General features: G+C 54.1%; 4 protein-coding genes across 4 annotated transcripts; 1 reads left to right on the top strand and 3 right to left on the bottom strand.

The window, feature by feature from the left end:
- Positions 1 to 64: 64 nt before the first annotated feature.
- On the bottom strand, positions 65 to 8,780 carry SODALDRAFT_375125 (hypothetical protein; the record flags this gene model as incomplete). The annotated part of the gene is made up of 13 exons (XM_028614733.1): positions 65 to 4,029; positions 4,105 to 4,410; positions 4,501 to 5,476; positions 5,581 to 5,711; positions 5,785 to 5,875; positions 5,978 to 6,020; positions 6,123 to 6,178; positions 6,411 to 6,497; positions 7,517 to 7,556; positions 7,586 to 7,662; positions 7,730 to 7,820; positions 8,495 to 8,554; positions 8,655 to 8,780. The coding sequence occupies 13 exons, from the start codon at positions 8,778 to 8,780 to the stop codon at positions 237 to 239; spliced, it is 5,877 nt and encodes a 1,958-aa protein (XP_028470682.1). The 3' UTR covers positions 65 to 236.
- Positions 8,781 to 9,367: 587 nt separating this feature from the next.
- SODALDRAFT_327032 (hypothetical protein) lies at positions 9,368 to 11,586 on the top strand. Its single transcript, XM_028610321.1, has one exon. It carries the CDS (start codon positions 9,832 to 9,834, stop codon positions 11,299 to 11,301), a length of 1,470 nt encoding a protein of 489 aa, XP_028470681.1. The 5' UTR covers positions 9,368 to 9,831; the 3' UTR covers positions 11,302 to 11,586.
- Positions 11,587 to 11,660: 74 nt separating this feature from the next.
- SODALDRAFT_304527 (fungal-specific transcription factor domain-containing protein) lies at positions 11,661 to 14,654 on the bottom strand (the record flags this gene model as incomplete). The annotated part of the gene is made up of 9 exons (XM_028608983.1): positions 14,463 to 14,654; positions 13,989 to 14,348; positions 13,661 to 13,872; positions 13,248 to 13,548; positions 13,086 to 13,170; positions 12,658 to 13,022; positions 12,356 to 12,578; positions 11,944 to 12,270; positions 11,661 to 11,892 (listed from the first exon to the last, which is right to left on the bottom strand). Exons 1-9 carry the CDS (start codon positions 14,557 to 14,559, stop codon positions 11,661 to 11,663), a joined length of 2,202 nt encoding a protein of 733 aa, XP_028470680.1. The 5' UTR covers positions 14,560 to 14,654.
- Positions 14,655 to 15,160: 506 nt separating this feature from the next.
- On the bottom strand, positions 15,161 to 16,645 carry SODALDRAFT_304523 (indoleamine 2,3-dioxygenase; the record flags this gene model as incomplete). The annotated part of the gene is made up of 2 exons (XM_028608982.1): positions 15,161 to 16,231; positions 16,322 to 16,645. 2 exons carry the CDS (start codon positions 16,643 to 16,645, stop codon positions 15,161 to 15,163), a joined length of 1,395 nt encoding a protein of 464 aa, XP_028470679.1.
- Positions 16,646 to 17,065: the final 420 nt, after the last annotated feature.

The following is a 17,065-nucleotide window of genomic DNA, read 5'->3' as shown; positions in this document are numbered from 1 at the left end:
TTCCTCAGGTCGGTGGGATAACAAGACATGAAGTGAAGTTAGAGAACCATGACTTTAAGAGATGCTCAGGATAAAGTGACATAATGTGAACGAGCAGCTAACAACCAGCATATGCTCATCAAGCAATTCGTTCTTAGCTACGTCGTTTAGAGCCTGCTATGCAGTAATACCCCTGTTCCCATAGGAGATAACCGAGTGCTGAGTATCTCTTCCCCCCATGCCCCATAGTCCTCTGTCTAGTGTGAAACTAAAGTGGCATCCGAGTTGCTACGGGATCCCTCTACCTCAGGCTTCAGATCGTCCACGAGACTCACCCTGTTACCGCTGAATCTCTCCGCAGGCCATCCTTGCATGGTCCATGACTTCTCCACCACATCGCCCCCCATGATAAGGGTATGCTCAAGGAGACAGCTATCGCTCTTCATCGTGGCACCGCTCAGCATGCTGCTCCCCGTCCTCAGCACGCACCGATCACCCACCTCGACCCTCTCCAAGTCAAACTTGCCCCGAATATCTCTGTGCGCCCTCAGATTCACATCGTCCATAGCCACCCTGTCCCCCAGCATAATGAGGTCCGGCTCGGTGAACATGAAGCTAGGCTTCCCGTTGGCGAACAGGGCGCAGTCGTCGCCGATGGTGGCGCCCAAGGCGCGGTAGTACAGTACCAGCCAATGCGTACCCGTCAGCAGCCCCGGAATGCCCTTCATGCGGTAGCAGCGGTGAATTAGCCTTTCAATGATGAGGAACAGTTGGCGGCGCTGGCAGTAGGGCGACTTGTCCCAGTCGTAGTTCCCCGGCACGGTCCGGCCGAGGAGCGCCCACTTCGCCCCGATGACCACCGCCACTGTCAGGATGGCCTGCATGGTGGTCAGGATACACATGCTGATGGTGGAGAGGACGTAGAGGGCTAGAACGAAATACGCGTTGTCGTGGAAGACGGTCTCTGTGGCCTGGATGTGGTCGTGGACGATGCGGCCCACCAGCTTGATCGAGCAGATGACGGGGACGTTCCAGTAGAATGCCGTGAAGACGGACATGAAGGCCGAGTAGAGGAATATGGTCGTTTGGCCGAAGACGTAGTAGGGTGCTTTCTTGTCATAGAACGCTTTGTCGAAGGGCGAGTCGCGTCGGGGGTGCCCCTGGTCGGGAACGATATCGTCAAAGTTGCTGTCCACGGTCGACTGCTTCGAAGGTCTCTTGACATCGACGAGTGTATCACTGCTGTTCATATGCTGAAGCACTTTTTTTGCCACCAGCGTGTCGGTATTGGACATTTGTTGCCCATGTGAAGGAAATAGGGGCTTCCCCTTTTTCGCGGTTTGCCAACCCGTGAGCCAACTGACGCAGTCGCCTCCTCTCGAACCAATATACGTCCCTTCAGGGTATACACCGCCCCTTCGAGCGAGTGTTGCCGTGCCCATCATTGTCTTCTCCCCAATTTCGACTCCAGGTAGGAGGCAGACCCGGTCATCGACCATGGCGCCATCCCGGATGCAGATCCTCTCCGAGCCGGAGCCATCGGATGTTATGAACCGTATTTGGGGCCCGAGAACAACGTCGTTGCCAATATCGAGGAGGTGGTAGTCGCCGATGGATGGGCCCATACTCGGCCAATACACTCTTTGTCCGATCCGAGCCCCTAGCATCCGCAGGGCGATCGAGGTGACCTCGTGATGTTGCCCAAACAGCTCGGTTGCCTCTCGAAGGCGGGACTCGGGAAGTAAAGTTTTCATGAGAGCCATCCTCCATGTGTCGATATTGCGACGCCCCTGAGATGGTCCCGGCCGTAGCTCACCTAGCAACAAGTCCAGCACTTTCTTGGCACAGGCCGTGAAAACCAATAGGAAGACAGGGCTGAAGAGGGATCGCAGAACGAGGGCCAGATAATGGAATCCCACAGTTGGGCTTGTGGGGAACCAGACGAGGATATCCCGTAAAGGGACTTTGCTGTAAAGCGGTTTCTCGATGATAAGACCGGCCAAGCCGCAGAACCAAGGAATCAGGGCGAAAAGCCACCCGATGGCGAGAATCGGAAGGGTGAGGAAGAACCAGAGAGCCCAATGCTGACCGGGCGCTCTAGATGGCAAGAGGTCGCGGTTCGACTCATCTGCGTCTCGAAGTTCCCAACTAGATGAATTCGGCCCTATGCAGACGTTGGGCGGGATGACGCTGCCGGGCGCAATGACCGACCCGATCCCCACCGCGACGTTCTCCCCGACGACGATGGTTGCGAGGTACATGGACGTGTTCGCCTCGGCAGCAAATGGCCGGCACACCGACCCCGTACCCAGTGTCACCCCGTCCCCGATATCCAGGAGATCCCACTCGCCCAGCGAAGCTCCGACCAGCCTGACGTTCCTCCCGACCTTCGCCCCCATGAGACGGCAGTAGAGCGTTTTCAGCCGGTCGGTGGCGTTGAAAAAGCCCGAGCCGCAGAGCGTGGTGATCTTCTGGACCATCCACCAGCGGGTGTGGTAGGATCCCCACATCGGGTAGAGCCCGGGTCGGTAGCGGCCGATGATGAGCCACTTGGCCGCGATGCCTAGGAAGGGGGTGATGATCTGGACGACGATGTAGGCCAGCGTGATGGCCAGGACGAGGTTGAAGAAACGGCCGTAGACTATGTTGTTCGTGGGCCAGAAGCGCGTGTAGCTGAGGAAGCTCAGGAAGACGGTCCACTGGAAGGCGCGGCGCATGGGATAGAACACCACCAGCGGGAGGAGCTGGGCTGCCATGAGGAGCTTGTTGGTGGAACTCCGGGTCTCGGTGCAGCCTCCTTGCGGCAAGGGGTCGCTTCTGGAACCGTCGGGAGAGGAGGGAAGAGTGGCGTCGATGTACGTCGAGATGGCTTTGACCGTGCCGTGGTTGAAAACGAGTCCGGCCGGCAGGTGGATGTTGAAGTCGGCTCGCAGGGCAGTCAGTAGCTCGTTTGCCTTGACGGAGTCGCCTCCGAGAGAAAAGAAATCTGTTCCGGCGTCGATCTTTCCCGGGTCCCATGACAGAACCTGGGCAAACGCGTTGATGATCCGTTCCTCCGTGGAGAGGGTCAGGCTGCTCTTTTGCGCGTCATGCAGTCTGTCCATCATCTCCTGGAGACGATCTTCGTCTACCGTGCCAAGGGGGTCTTCCGGGAATGGCTCGGATAGAAGATGCACGTTATTCGGCACCATGTAGTTGTGTATCGACTGGAACATGAGCCGTCGGATATGCTTGACCCAGTCAGGGGTAAGGGGTGGGGTGCCGAACGTCTTGGGAGCGACAAAAGCCTCTACGTAACCGTCTTGCTGGTTCGCTCTGATACAAGCTTGAAAGCCACCCGGAACGACAGACCTCATGGTCGAGATGATTGCGGTCTTGTCGATGCCACACTGCGAAGCCGGAATGCTCGTAGACAGGCCAGCATCGGCGGGAGGACAAGTCGCTTCCCAGTGTCGAGCCAAGTAAGGGGTCTTATCCGTCAAAACGGGAAGCGCCAGGCGTTCTTCCAGCTTGATGCGAAGGACTTTGCCGTTTCTCCTGGGGAGGTCATTCGTGTAGACGATCAAGGCTGGCCACTTGGACTGCGCGAGGCAGTGACGCAAAGCCCCGTGCAAGGTTTTGATATCTACCCGCGGACGATCAGGGGAAGAAGAAGGGACAAGGATCACGGCTGGGACTTCGTTCAGCACGTCGTGGGCGACGGAGAAGGCCAGCGCGTCGGCCACCCGGCCACTGATGAGCGAGGTTGTCGACGTGGCGGCCGACATGATGGCCTTCTCGATCTCGAATGGCGAGATGAGCTGACTGCCTCGGTTGATGAAGCCCTTGCCCCGTCCCATAACGTAGAGGTACCCTTCATCGCCCAGATAATCGAGATGGCTCGCGTTGATGAAGCCATCTTTGTTGTACGGCGAGTGATCTGATTCTGGCATAGTGGTGATAGTCGGCTTTGACAAGACGGGAGTGTCGACTTGGCAAGGAGTAGGGCCGTCAAGCTTCAGGTCATCACATTTATCTCCGAACAGGGATGTCGGAGGGGATGGAATGGGTCTGATATGTGGAAGTGTCAGGAACGATAGCCGGTGCGGTGGGATACATCTTGATCTCAACTGAGTTGGGTCTCACCTTTCGGCGTCGTGGCCCGGCAGCACCACGCATTGGAATGTGGCCCGTAGTCGACGTTCCAAGGAGGGGGCCACATCTCCCTCTGTAACGCAGGCCAGTCGGATTTTCTTTCTCGGCAGAGACTTGGTGCGAAACAGCCCTTTCTCAAGGATGACGTGATGTGCAGAAGGCGAGGCTTGATACCAGGTGGGTTGGATTTGGATCTCCTCGATCATATCCCAGAATAGGTTTGCATCGAAAGATGGGCAGCAGATCGACGATCCGCCGGACACGACAGGGGCAAGAGCATTCCATACCAAGCCTCCACTGGGATGATAGACTTAGTGACGATTCATGATCATATTACGCGTAAGGGGAAGGGAGACGGGGGGGAAAGAGTTGAGCGAACAAACGTACAGGCTGTGAATACCAGTCATGCCAAGGCAGGTATCGTCAGGGGTAAGTTGCCAGTCGTGAACAGCTTCAACAGCTTGGGAGATGAGAGTATGGAGTGAGAATGGTGTTAACTCTCTGGCTCCCCAGATGCCCCCTTTTAAATGTATGATAGCGACATCGTCTGCTTGGTTCGGAGTAGGCTGCCAGCCGGTTGTTAGAGAGAAAGTATGGCCATCTGTGCCTCGCAAGACTATGGAGTCAGATGCACCATCTGCCTCCACGAGAAGAAGAGAGGCGGTATCCTGCTGAGTCTTGTAGTAGTCTGCCAACTGAAGTCTCTCGAACTCTTCGGCGCTGGTCAAGACGTAATGTGCGCCGACTTGGATGATGTCGGCTTGGAACTCGTCCGGCCGTGCTGTTGGGTCGATGGGGACAGCCTTGTAGTAGGTGGCTACAGCAATAGTAAGAGCTGCCTTCAGGGGGCTGTTTGGCAAAGCGATGGCGACGATTGGCTTAGGCGCGGCGGCAGGTTGAAGTTCAAGGGGCAAGACGAATGAGGTGACGAGGTTACTCAAGTTACGGTGTGAGATGAAGTCGTTTGGTCGTGTGGAGCGCAAGGCAGGACGGTCCATGTCATCTTCACTGCATATGATCAACTGGCCCAGTGATGTGTAAGAGCGCTTGACAGCCTCCTCGGTACCCCTGACGAGCCGTTCGAATGCTGGGCTGTGCTTCTCTTGTGGTAGGTTTCGTGACAAACGGTTATAACATTGGATCAGGGGGAGGAGAGGCCAAGGACCAGGAAGGTCGAGGAGCAGAGATAGCAGATGAAGGGGACGAGTAGAGGGTTCAGGAAGTGAAGGGATGGAGGACAAAAGACAAGCTCTTTCGACACGCGATGTTCTCGCCCATGTTTGAAACTTCTCGCTGTGTTTGACGTCTGAAGGAGGTAGCTTGTAGAGCTTGAGCATCTCCTTTGCGAGCTCTACTCGTTCGTCTAGATGTTCTGTCATCATGGCGGCGTGAATCCCTCAACTTGTAAGCCCGCGTTCCTTGGGATAGTCGACACTACGCATGAGGGACAACAAAAAAAGGGGGAACGGGTGTTCTCATATATATCGTTGTTTTGCATCGTGAGATGTATGATGTGATCAGCGAGGAGGAACATCCAGGGGTATTGGGTCCTCGTCGCGTACTCCAGCCTCGTGTTTCTTTCGTAACATGAATTATCACTGGCCAGAGACCCAGCGTGGAATGACGAGAATGGACCTTCCTCGTCTCCCTGCAGTCCGACTTCTCTCACACATGACGGCGAGGTCAAAAGGCGGCCAATGGGCCGTCCTGAGACACCGTGCTATAAAGCTGGTCCGAATTGTGTGGCTGTCTGCCGCATCGGCTTTGGAATTCACGGATATCCACTTGTTAGGTTAGGATCGCGGGTTTCGAGGTGGCTGGGCCCCTTGGGGTGGCAAGTCCGTTCTACGTCGAGTTTGATCACAATGGTTGCATGTGAGGGAAAGACGGAACATGGCCAGCCCATGCTAAGATGGTTCGTTAGCTCTACTCGTGAGACTTGACGAGTTGTTTTGGGTGTCACGATGCTCTAAGGAGCGCAATAATATGCATGTGAGAGTCAAATCCACATTCTTAGCAAAGATGAGGTTGAGGATGAGGTAACGTGAATTCAGAGGGGAGAGAACTGAGCTTCACGGCACACCAGAGTCGTTTTACGCCGTCAGCCTCGCTCAATATGCATGAAGCAGTGCAAACATGAAGTCAAGGGGCAAGGTAATATGCTGGATATTAGACTTTGTAAGTGAGATTGACTCTTAACCAGCAGGAGTGACAGCACAGATAATATTAGGAAGATTCATAGCGCAGAGCGTGGTAGAAGACTCTATCTTCACAGGTCTAAGTGGTTGGGTTCTTACGTCGGCATAGATGGAAGACTTCCAAGTCCCAGGAATGTGGTTGCGTGCGGTCCCGCCGAGGAAGAGCCGCTCCATAGTTCATTGAGACTGAGACTGACCAAAAGGTTGACGACGGCATTTGCCTGTCAGTTCTAGTCTACGGTCACGCTTTATAAGACTGAGATAGTAATTTCTAAACTAAAGAAGACTAAGTATTCCACCAGATATCTCGGAGAGTGGAGGGAGTAGTAGTAGTAGTATTCTTTAATATCTGGATATCTCTGGAAAGAGTAAAGGACGCCTAATACTACTACCTATTATTTCTATACGCTAGATATAGTGTGCCTATAGTATAATAGAGCGAAATATAGACTAAGAATAGACTAAGAAGATATAAAACCAGAAAATATATACTCTATAAGGTGGTCGTGCGGTATATAGAATAAGAGGTAGGGTGATTAGGGAGTATAAGAGAGAGTGTGGTATACGGGGCCGCGAGGCGTTAAATACCTACTAGCCTTAATTTCAGGTAATAAGGTCGCTATCGCAGATATCTACAGGAGGGGAGATATCTTTTTACGTGGTTCCCTTGATATAAAGGGGGAACCGGGTATATATCCGATTATAGAAATTCGTCGTTATTACTAGTTAGATAAAGGAGGGCTATTCTAATCCGAGTTATTACGCCACGTATTAGTAGTAGCCTATCTATAGAATTATCCGTCCACGGACTTTCCTATAGAATAGGGGGTAAGCTAGGGTTTTATTTTTACTATATAAGCAAGTCGTATATACGTCTTTGTGGTTAAATTAGTTGTGGTACTTAGCGAAGTCTCCGTGGCTAGATCGGGCTACTAGGAGCCAGTATAGTATACGGCGTTCTAGTATAAGGAGTTCGCCGGTTAGCTAGAAGGAGGCTTCAAGGGATAGAGGAGAGTAGAGGGAGGATTCGAGCGTTAACTATCTCGAGCATTAACTATCTGTACTGTTATAAGTTCAAGTTGTAACTTATTAGTTACGTCGAACTGCCCAGCCATTAGTTCTTCTTCAGAAGAAGATGTATGAGATTCAAAATAGGCAAGGCAAGTAAGGAATAAGTGAGACCATGATAGCTATCAAATCTTCACGATCCGAGAGAAGCGAGACACGGAACATCGAAGCTGCATACTAAGAGACACCTGACATGACAATTTCACAGCACTGAGCCAGCTGAGATTATCCATATCCAGACATTCGTTTGATGGCCTAGTCGAAACGCCCTGTTGTCGGGTGACTAGAGGGGCCGGTCATCGTGAGTCGCCTCATTCACGATTCTCCCCTCTGCCTGTAATTTCCTCAACTGGTATTGGGGCCCCGGGCCCCGGACCCGCATGCCCTCTTCGTCTCAACTTGTGATGGCGCGGCTTCACTCATCTTGATTCTCGCCGGAATCTAGACTGGACTCTGAGAGTGAGACTGTAAAGCAGGAATTCGTGTTGAAGCTGGCAGGAGACATCAATGATGAAATCAACATAGAATGAGCCGTGGGAACTGAGTACATGTAGGTCTCAACTGCGATTTGATGGCAGATGGCCGCCGCAATTTTGCTCCAGGAGTAAGAACAAAAAGAAACCAGTGGTAGGGTATGGAAAAGACAAAGTCCTTGCCTCGCCTCGACGCCTGAATTGACCCATCCGTGAATCGTGATCCCATCTGATGCGTTCATGTTTTTTCACGACGCTTCCAGGATGTCCCAACGTCGATGATGTGTGCATGTAATTACCGATTCGTTTTCCTGGGGAATTTTGTTTTATTTTCATTTCATTTCTTCTATGGCTCTTGCTGTCCGAAGTAGTAAACATTGGAAGATAAGATCACGTCGTCTATAATTGTCCGGCTTAAAAGACGCAATATGCCGGTTTGACCTCGAGTCAAACCTCCAGTCCCCAAGCATATATGTACCTGTAACCTATATCTATACGAGGTATGGGTATAAAGAGAGAGAGAGAGAGAGAGAGAGAGAGAGAGAGAGAGAAAGTAGGTAATTGAATCCGAAATTTACGTAAATGCGTGGCCTGGCTTTGTCGAATAGAATTAAGACTTGAAATATTCGCCTTGCTGCAAACTGTGTCAACGAGGACTAACACCGAGTCAGACACGTCTTCTCCCGTCTGCCAGCTCCAGCGCTACAGCGCATAATGTAAAGCGATAAGAGGCCAGACCCGGGTCACATGATTCCCAAACAACTGGTTGTTTAGCTAGTGTACTTTTCTGCTAATAATGCACGTGGTTGGCCAGGGGTGTCAGCCGAGGGCAGTCCGTCCAAAAGCGGTCGATCGGGTCGGAACGGACGGCAGCGGCAGCGCAGTCGAACTTTTCCGAGCTTCTCGAACCTGCGATCAATAAAAACATTGAAGATTAAATGGAACATGAACCTTGACCAGTCAGTCAATCAGTCATTGGGTGAGGCGGCTATCCCGCGGAAAATACATCTAACGTTCATGTTGACTCTTGGCCTTAATTCGACTTCATCTGCATCTCGTCTCCTACGTGTAGATTAAAGGTTGGAAAAGCTTCTTCGTATAACGACTGGACTGACTCTTCCTTGGGATTATTAATCAATTCGATTGCCCTTGTTCCTTTCCTTTCTGGGCCGTATGGAACAGCCAAGGCGAAAAGCCAAGTAGCCAAGCCTCCGAAGCCCACTTCGGCCCCCTTATTCCTTGAATAACGTGGTCAGACCGCCATCGTCAAGATGATGAACGCTCTTATGTTTTCTTGGACGCCAAGGTAGTGCACCCCATGGATCCCCCACCACTCCCCCTGCCCCGACCAGTTGAGTGTCGAATCCACATGCAGCCTTTAGTCACCAGATTACGTGCGAGAGGGTAATCAAGCCCTTTTTCTGATAGCCCAGTATAGGTACGGAAGAAGGGAGGGGGGCATTCCATCACCCTCTCTTTCTCTCTCTCTCCCCCTCGTTATTTATCGTCCCTTTGCTTCACTCCTCGGACCCCCCTTTCTTCTGCCCAGGCTTTCTTCTTGGGTCCAAAACGGTCTCTGACCGCTTATTAGTAGTCCGCTCGTCTGGGTCCTGGGCTTCTGGTTCAGCCAGCGTACCCTTCTTTTGCTCCGGACTCATTTCTCCTCTTTGCCTCTTCCTCTGGTCTTTCTTGGCCCTGCACTGCTATCACAAGACAAGGCTCTCCAGCCCCCTACAAATAGCACTGAGTGCTTGGCACCCCCCCAACTGGCACTCTAAGCTTCTCCAGCATCCTGGATCGACGTCATTCATCCCATTCTACAACCTCCCTTCCATTCCATCTGCTCCCCATCTCGTTCAATGGCTACTGTCCGCTTCTATTGCCACTCCCCTAGCAGTCTACAGAGGTCTTAGCCCAAACGGTCAGGTCAGGTCAGGTCAGGTCAGGTCAGGTCAAAGATCAACCTATCAACATCGACAATGTCGCAATCTACTGCCACCCAAGTTCAAGGCCACGGCCACGGGCTAAACCTCCTGAAAAAGCGCCTCGGCATCTCCCACACGTTACACAAAGTCGCCGCCTTGCGATCGAAGCACCACCACAAGGAGAATGGAAAAGACAAGGATGGCTCCGGTGCCAGCTCTCCCGACGGCGGCGCTTCGTCTACCCCCATCATCAAGGTCTCTGGTGCCGAAGGGGACGGGGACGGGGACGGGGACGCCACAACGACGGGTAAGATCGCGTCGCAGCAGCCTCCCGACTCGCTGTTGGCGACCCCCTCCCTCCCCCCGACCCTCGAGAAGTACTGCATCCTCCGCCTGGGCGGCGACTTCGCCATCACCATCGGGGACGCCTTCGACCCGAACCCGTCGGCCTCCCTCGCCGCCGCCCCTCCCTTCCGGTACGGCCACATCCGCTGGCCCAAGTTCATCCGCCTCCTCCTCGTCTTCTCCGCCGTGTCCGCCGACGAGCCCCTCGAGACGCTCCTCTTCCACGCCGACCTGCACGAGGTGCCCTTCCAGATGCTCAAGTACGAACCCGGCGACGACCTCCGCCCCATGCACCTCAACGGCCTGCGCGCCAGCGTCCACGTCGGCCTGTACGACGCCCTGCTCGCCATCCGCGACCGCGCCCGCAAGCGCCCCTTCACCGTCCTCTGGGTCGACGAGGTCTGCGTCAACCACGCCGAGGACCTCGAGGTCGAGGGCCACATGCGCCTCAAGCGCGACATTGTCGCCGCCTGCACTGGCAAGACCGCCGTCGACTCGGCGCTGAATGCCAATTTCAAGCGCCGCGGCCGCGGCCGCCGCGCCGTTCATCTCGTCGTCGACGAGGGGGGCGAGTCGTCGTCGCGCCATGCCTCTTCCCCGAGCGCTACCACCGGCAGCAAGGCCCGGGCTCGAAAGACGCAGCGGCATATTTCGTATACGTCTTCTCCGGATGGGTCGGGGACCACCACTGCCAACCGCGACGGCGATGATAACAACAACAATAATAACGACGACGATGACGACGACGACGACGACGACGATGATGGTCTTTCGCCGCATAGCCATTCCCGGGCACGTTCAATAGACGCCTCGTCCATGATGACGACCGAACGTATAGGTCCTGACGGGGAGTCCGACGACGAACACGACGACGACGACGACGACGAAGACGAGGAAGACGACCCCAAAGGCAAACGCCGTGCCCGGACCACGCGCCACCTGCGTTACCGCTCGGTGAGCGGCAGGGAGATGTCGACGGAGCGCCGGCCTCGCACCTCCATCTCCTTTGATCTGCCCAGCCACCCGAAGGACGACGACGCCAACAACGATGACAACACGTCTGATGAAGAGGATGCGGGTCCCGGAGATGACGGGAGCAAAGGGGAAGAAAAGATGACGAGAAGCAAAGCAAACGGATCGTCATATGCTGTGATGAAGTCCCGGCCCTTGGGTCCGTGATTGCTGTCACCTTGACGTTTGGGGAGAGGCAGGAGGAGGAATTGAATCAGTTCTCGGTCTCATCTTATACAGTCTTAGAGGTCAGGTTGCTAGGCGTCGTGGTAGCGAGCAAACACTTTATCCCTTCCTATTACTGGATTCCCACGTCTCTCAACTTATGTCCTCAACTGTTGCCAGTGATTCTGTTCTCTGTTCTGTGCATGTGTGCTCCTGACTTGGCCCCTATGGCTTAGGAATGGGATATCTAAGCACATTCCTCAACGTTTTGAGCAGTCCCCCACCCCCTTTTTTTTTTCCCCCAGCCGCTTTTACCTCACGAACCCCTTTTTGCAGAGTAACCATCTTCACTCCCTAGTCCATCACATGTAAGGACCCAGATCAATGTGACCTCCCCCGTCCAACAATTGGAACAGATTAAAGTCATTAAACGAAGCATCACCTCCGCCATCCATCCTCCCCTCCATCGAAAACGAAGACAGACTGGGGGTTCGGGGTAGCGAATTCGGCAGCCCCAGAAACCCCGTAATCATGTCCCCAAACGGAGGCGTATCCAAGCCCAGGTACCCCGTCCCAGAGGAGGCGGCAGCGGCCCTGCCAACTACCGAAGCGCGTCGGTCCGCGGGCGAATCATGCCTCGACCACTGCTGCTGCGATTGTGACTGGGACTGCGACGGGGACTGCGACACGGGCCTGGGCCCGCATTCCTGGCCATCACGGGGAACGAGGCCGAAGAGCTGGGAGGAGCTCTCGGTTCTCCGCTGCCTCTCGTCGAGTTCCCTCTTCTCCAGGAAGCCGAGGGCCGAGGCGAGGAGGGACTTGGCGATGAGGGCGTACTGCGCGGCGTTGGTGTCGTTTTTGGAAAAGTGTTCGAGAGATTGGATGCACTTGCGCGTGTATTTTTCTAATATTCGGCCGAAGGATCCGAGGAGGCCGATGCCTAGGACTAGGGAAGCGGCAAAGAGCCAAGATCTTGCTAGGGTTAGGGGAGGGGGAAGAAGAAGAAGAAAGAAAACTAAAGGGAAGGGGAAGCTTGGGTCGTATTGTAGATACTCACACTATCAAAGGCATATGGCCCTGGAGATGTCCTCTGTCGATCAAATCGGCCACATGCTCAACCATGAAGCTCGCAGAATCAATGCAGGCATCGGCCAGTTTCGACCGGACGCTGGAGTGTGCACCGTCATTATGGCTGGCGGGATGTCCATGTCGAGGTAGGTCCCCAGACAGGCGTTTGTGCATCTCAAACATCAGAAAGGGCCTCGACACCAGAATGACGGCTGCAGAAGGGATTATTAAGAGAAAAAAACGAAAATGAAAAGAAAAGGGGGAAGGGGGAAGGGGAAGCGAATTACGGACCATAAAAGTAAGAGCACATAACCTGGCAAGCCCCCGTCGTGCTCCCAGGGTTATCATCGGCGGGTGCAACGGCGACGACGTTCCGCAGTCTTGGCAGCCACTGAACGGCCCATTCACGTAGGCGACGAGAGATGCCCTCGGTGAGCTGGTACGAGATCTTCTTCCGCGAATATACCTCGACGACGATCTCCTCGGTGATGAGGAAGATCTGGACCGAGGCGTTGAGGGTGTCGAAATGCTCGACCCCGTTCTCGTCGGCTGCTCCGTAGGGAACGGTGCAGTCGACGTCTGAGGTGGCGGGGGGGCGGCCCATGGAGGTGCTCAGGAAAAGGTCCAAGACTCGGAGGCTCTTCCACAGACGATCACTAGAAGTGTCATGTCAGGTGGGAGGCTGAGTTGCTATGCTGGGACAATGACATGGAACGTACCGTTGGTGTTGCGTTTCCGAGCCGAACCGGGCATTGATCTCTGTCCGATGTATGCCTATGGAGTAAGCCGCTCTGACAGCGATGCCTTTAAAACGACAAGGCAAATTGAATTATTATTAGTCAGTGTCTGGTAAGTGAAAGACTTGGGAGTTCGGCTCATACCGAAAAAGACAAAGGCGCCGTTGGTCTGACATGACCCCAGCATGTAGAGCGTGATGAGAATAAAAGCCTGAATAGTCGGAATGGTGAGGTTGCCGCTGAGGTTGGCGAGGGCATTCCCCCTGGCGTAGTCGAAGTAGGCAAAGGCAAGCGATTCTTGAGTGGGCTGATAGCCAATGGAGAGGACCAGGTAATTGACGGCCGATGAGATGTCGCTGAGACGGGCTGCCTGCGCCTGACTGGACCAGATGGAGATGTCGTCCACGAGACGAGGGTGGGGGAAGAGGTCGACGATGCCGCTTGTCTTTGCCAACATGAAGTTCAAGTTAGCAATGATGCACGTGAGCTATTCTCAGAACTCGACTTTCAGGGGCACTGGAGTTTGGGAGGTTCGGGCCCGGAGTTTTCCAACAAACCACAGCAGAATAGCTTGCCACAGCAGAGGCGATGGTGTTATGGTGGAGAGCAGGCGGAGAAGTGTAGGGCTCAGCGGGTGGTCTCGACAACGAGGTGTCTGGACCGGAGAAGCGGCCGGTCTGGTGAGCAAAGGCGTTGGGATCGACCCTGCTGGTAATAAGCTGCCGTACACTTTGGAAGAACGACAACGGGGCACAGTCGCCGATGAAAACTAGATGATACATCAGTCGACAAAGAAAAGAAAAAGAAAAAGAAAACAGAAAAAGAAAAAAAAAAGGGGGGGCGTGGGAAAGCTGTCAGCCCTCTGAGGGGATACTGGCTACATACTCAACTTCCCCTGACCGTCCCGAAGCAGACGGGCTTCCCGGGGCACATCCGTCTCCTCGTCGCCCAGCGACTCCCGCGCATGAGTATGAACGTGGGTAGTAGCTTGAGAAGACGCTGGCGTAGCTACACGATGGTGAGGTTCACGTTCACTTGGGCCGGGATGAAAAGTCGTCGTCGCCGGGGAGAGATCAAGGTCCCGACGGCTGAGGCGATCAGGTGTCCTGGTCCTCACGGAAGATTCAGGCGTGGCGGTAGCTCGGGGGACGGTAGTCCGTCGTCGGGTCTGGGGGGAATAGTGACAAGAAGAGCCCCGTTGGCGACGGGCACAGTAAGCGCAGGGGACGTTGCCGTCGCATTTCACTTGGAACCGTCAATATTTCCAATATTTCGCGGTGCTCCAGAGTCCACATGTGACATGCAGGCTCCAGCTCAGTCAGGGGTTCATTATTCATATTCGGATATTCGATCTCTCACCTTTCCTCGCCTTGCAGGTGTCGCAGGCGTTGGAAACGCGTGCCCGCACCGGTGGTTCGGCTTCATCTTCGTTCATCGACCTAGACGACCTTTTCATCCGGAGAAGACGGAGAGTCGTTATGATGATGATGTATTGCGCCGTGTGACGTCCAATTCGGATGCGGATAGAAAGAGAGGAAGCGGGACGAGGAACCGGGATCGGAATCGGAATCGGAATCGGAAAGTCGGACAGTCGGAAGTTCGGAATATGGGAAATGAGTGATTGATTACGTATTGTCTGAAGGCTCCACATTACGTCATTGGATGTTCTTAGCGGCAATGACACGACGGGGTGTACATGTATTACTACATCGGAGTAACAACTGATCCGATTCCGTTATATCCATGTCCCGACCGAGCTCCCCGAACCCCTATCTTGCCCCCCAAAGTGCCCCTATCTCGTTCATCTCTGTGTCTCCTTCAACTTCAGGTCCGCATCCGACAGAGATAACATTTTGTCCGTCACTTTCTATCACCGTCGGTTCTATGACTCGGCGCACTGCAGATATCTGCGGATCAGCAAAATTATTTCGCAGTTTCTTGAATCATTGAATGATGTGATATGATACAGATATCGTGCATGATATGGCCCATGGACCATGGTCTATCGCTTATGTTCTATTCTCTATTTGCCCTGTCTTGACTCTTTCTTCTCTTATCTATATGCACCTCCCCCTATCCCACTCCGCCGCCTGTGATGTCTCGTCCCGTGTCTGCTTCAGAAAAGGCATCAGAGACGTCCCGCCCGTCCCTGTCAGCTGCTGCGAGTCTCTGCATGATTCTGACGCGCTGGCCAGGTCTACCTTCCCTTCCATCTTCTTCCCACCATTGCAGGCGGCCCGTTTAGACGGCAGAACGATATACCGCGTAACGATTTGCAGGTGTTTATTCCTGAACTCGGTCAAGGCGTGGATGGCTCCCTGGTAGGTCTCCCGGAGTCTGTCTTGTTCCGGCGTCTTGTGCGGTAGCATGGAAAGCTCCCGGATGCTCCCCAGTCTGGTGACATGTTCGAGGAACCGGCGATGCGGTCCGGGCATGTATTCTCTCACTTGTTGATGAAAAGTCGGCTCGGTCGGCTTCTGCAGACCTGGACCGGCCGTGACCTTCGTGCTGTTGTTCCCCGGCGCGTCGGCGTCGTTGGCGTTGTTGGCGTTGTTGGCGTTTCCATGTGACGCATGCTCGACCCCGAGGACAATATCGAGAAACTGGATCAGGGAACTCTGCCCGTTGCTCCCGCCGCGGAGTTGTCGCCAAGAACCCCGTCCGTCGCCTTCGTCGTAGAACACGCCCTTGGGCAAACCAGCTGCCGCCATGTTCTTGCTCCCTGCGAGGAACGGCCGGATTTGGTAGAAGAACACCATGGGGTCGCAGCCCTCGTACATCCGCTCTAGTAGGGCACCGATCTTGCGAATGCTTCCCGTCAATACCTCGAGCGACGCGATGATGGTGTCGTAATCTCGGGACTTGATGGCCTCGAGGGCTTCGAGCATGGATGACACGATATGGGCGCCTTCGGCTTCCATGGCCACCGATACAAGGTAGAACCAGGCCTCGTCCCGAGTGCCGGTGAACGTGTGGAGAGATTCGAGGCGTCCGAGGTCCGTGAAGTCCATGTTGGGGTTCGAGCTGGAAAAGTTCCATAGGTTCAGGGCCGCGTAGGTCGCCACGGGAGGTAATTCCAGGCGGCTGGACACGCGCAGGAGAGGAATCGAGATGGCAGGGGGCAGCCGCTAGGGGCATGTAAGCCTGAGAACCCAGAATATCGCCCAGCGGATCAAGGAACAAGAGAGCACGTAGATTAGACTAGACGGTGAACATACCTCCCTTGCTCTGTCTCCTCCCCATACAAAGGCGTGGGTTAAAAAAGTGAGAATCACATAGGCCCGTCTCCATTCCGCCTCGTTGGCAAGCCTATCTATTTCCAGTACGGGCAATCCGTCCACCTTCTCATGGAACGTGCCGGAACTTAGCAACTCGGGGAGGTGGTGAACTATCTTTTCCCATGGTGCATAATATGGATCGGGTAGAAACCGGAGGGGGGCTTCGGCTGGCAAAAAGCCATTCTTCGTGACGGCGAACTTGTCTAGAAAAGCTTTCTCCTGAGAGATATGATCTCTAGTGGGGGGTATAGCGTGAGGAGACATGACGATGTTGAGGAACCACTTGACGAGTGTGACTGTAAAATAGAGACTGGAGACAGACCAAGAAGAATAGAATATTAAGTCAAACTTTAGACCGTTAAAAGCCACAGAAACATGGAAAGAGATTCAAACTTGGGATTTATCTCGATGTTATTTGAAGTAATGACCTCGAAGGAAGACAAAGACTCAACTCTTACGTATCTCAGATATCCGAGTTCCGTCATGCTAGGTTCTTTCACCTCGAAAGTGGGAAGCTTGTTTCTACGCCCCTTACTTGACTCTGCAAGCCGGCGTTACCCGGAAATCATCGGAAGCTTGGCGCGGAGCGGAAGCTCGGAATCGGATGTCGGAATTCGGATAATGGCCCGACGGTGGCCGAACCCGTTACCCGTTACCCGTTCCGGCAGCGGAGCTTACGACGGG

The sequence above is a fragment of the Sodiomyces alkalinus genome (genome assembly GCF_003711515.1).
Source record: "Sodiomyces alkalinus F11 unplaced genomic scaffold SODALscaffold_1, whole genome shotgun sequence".
NCBI lineage: Eukaryota > Fungi > Ascomycota > Sordariomycetes > Glomerellales > Plectosphaerellaceae > Sodiomyces > Sodiomyces alkalinus.
This window is presented reverse-complemented; position numbering and strand designations above follow the sequence as displayed.

What these genes read in the sequence shown, in the direction of transcription:
- SODALDRAFT_327032 (XM_028610321.1), top strand. Translation starts at nt 9,832, where the DNA reads ATGTCGCAATCTACTGCCACCCAAGTTCAAGGCCACGGCCACGGGCTA.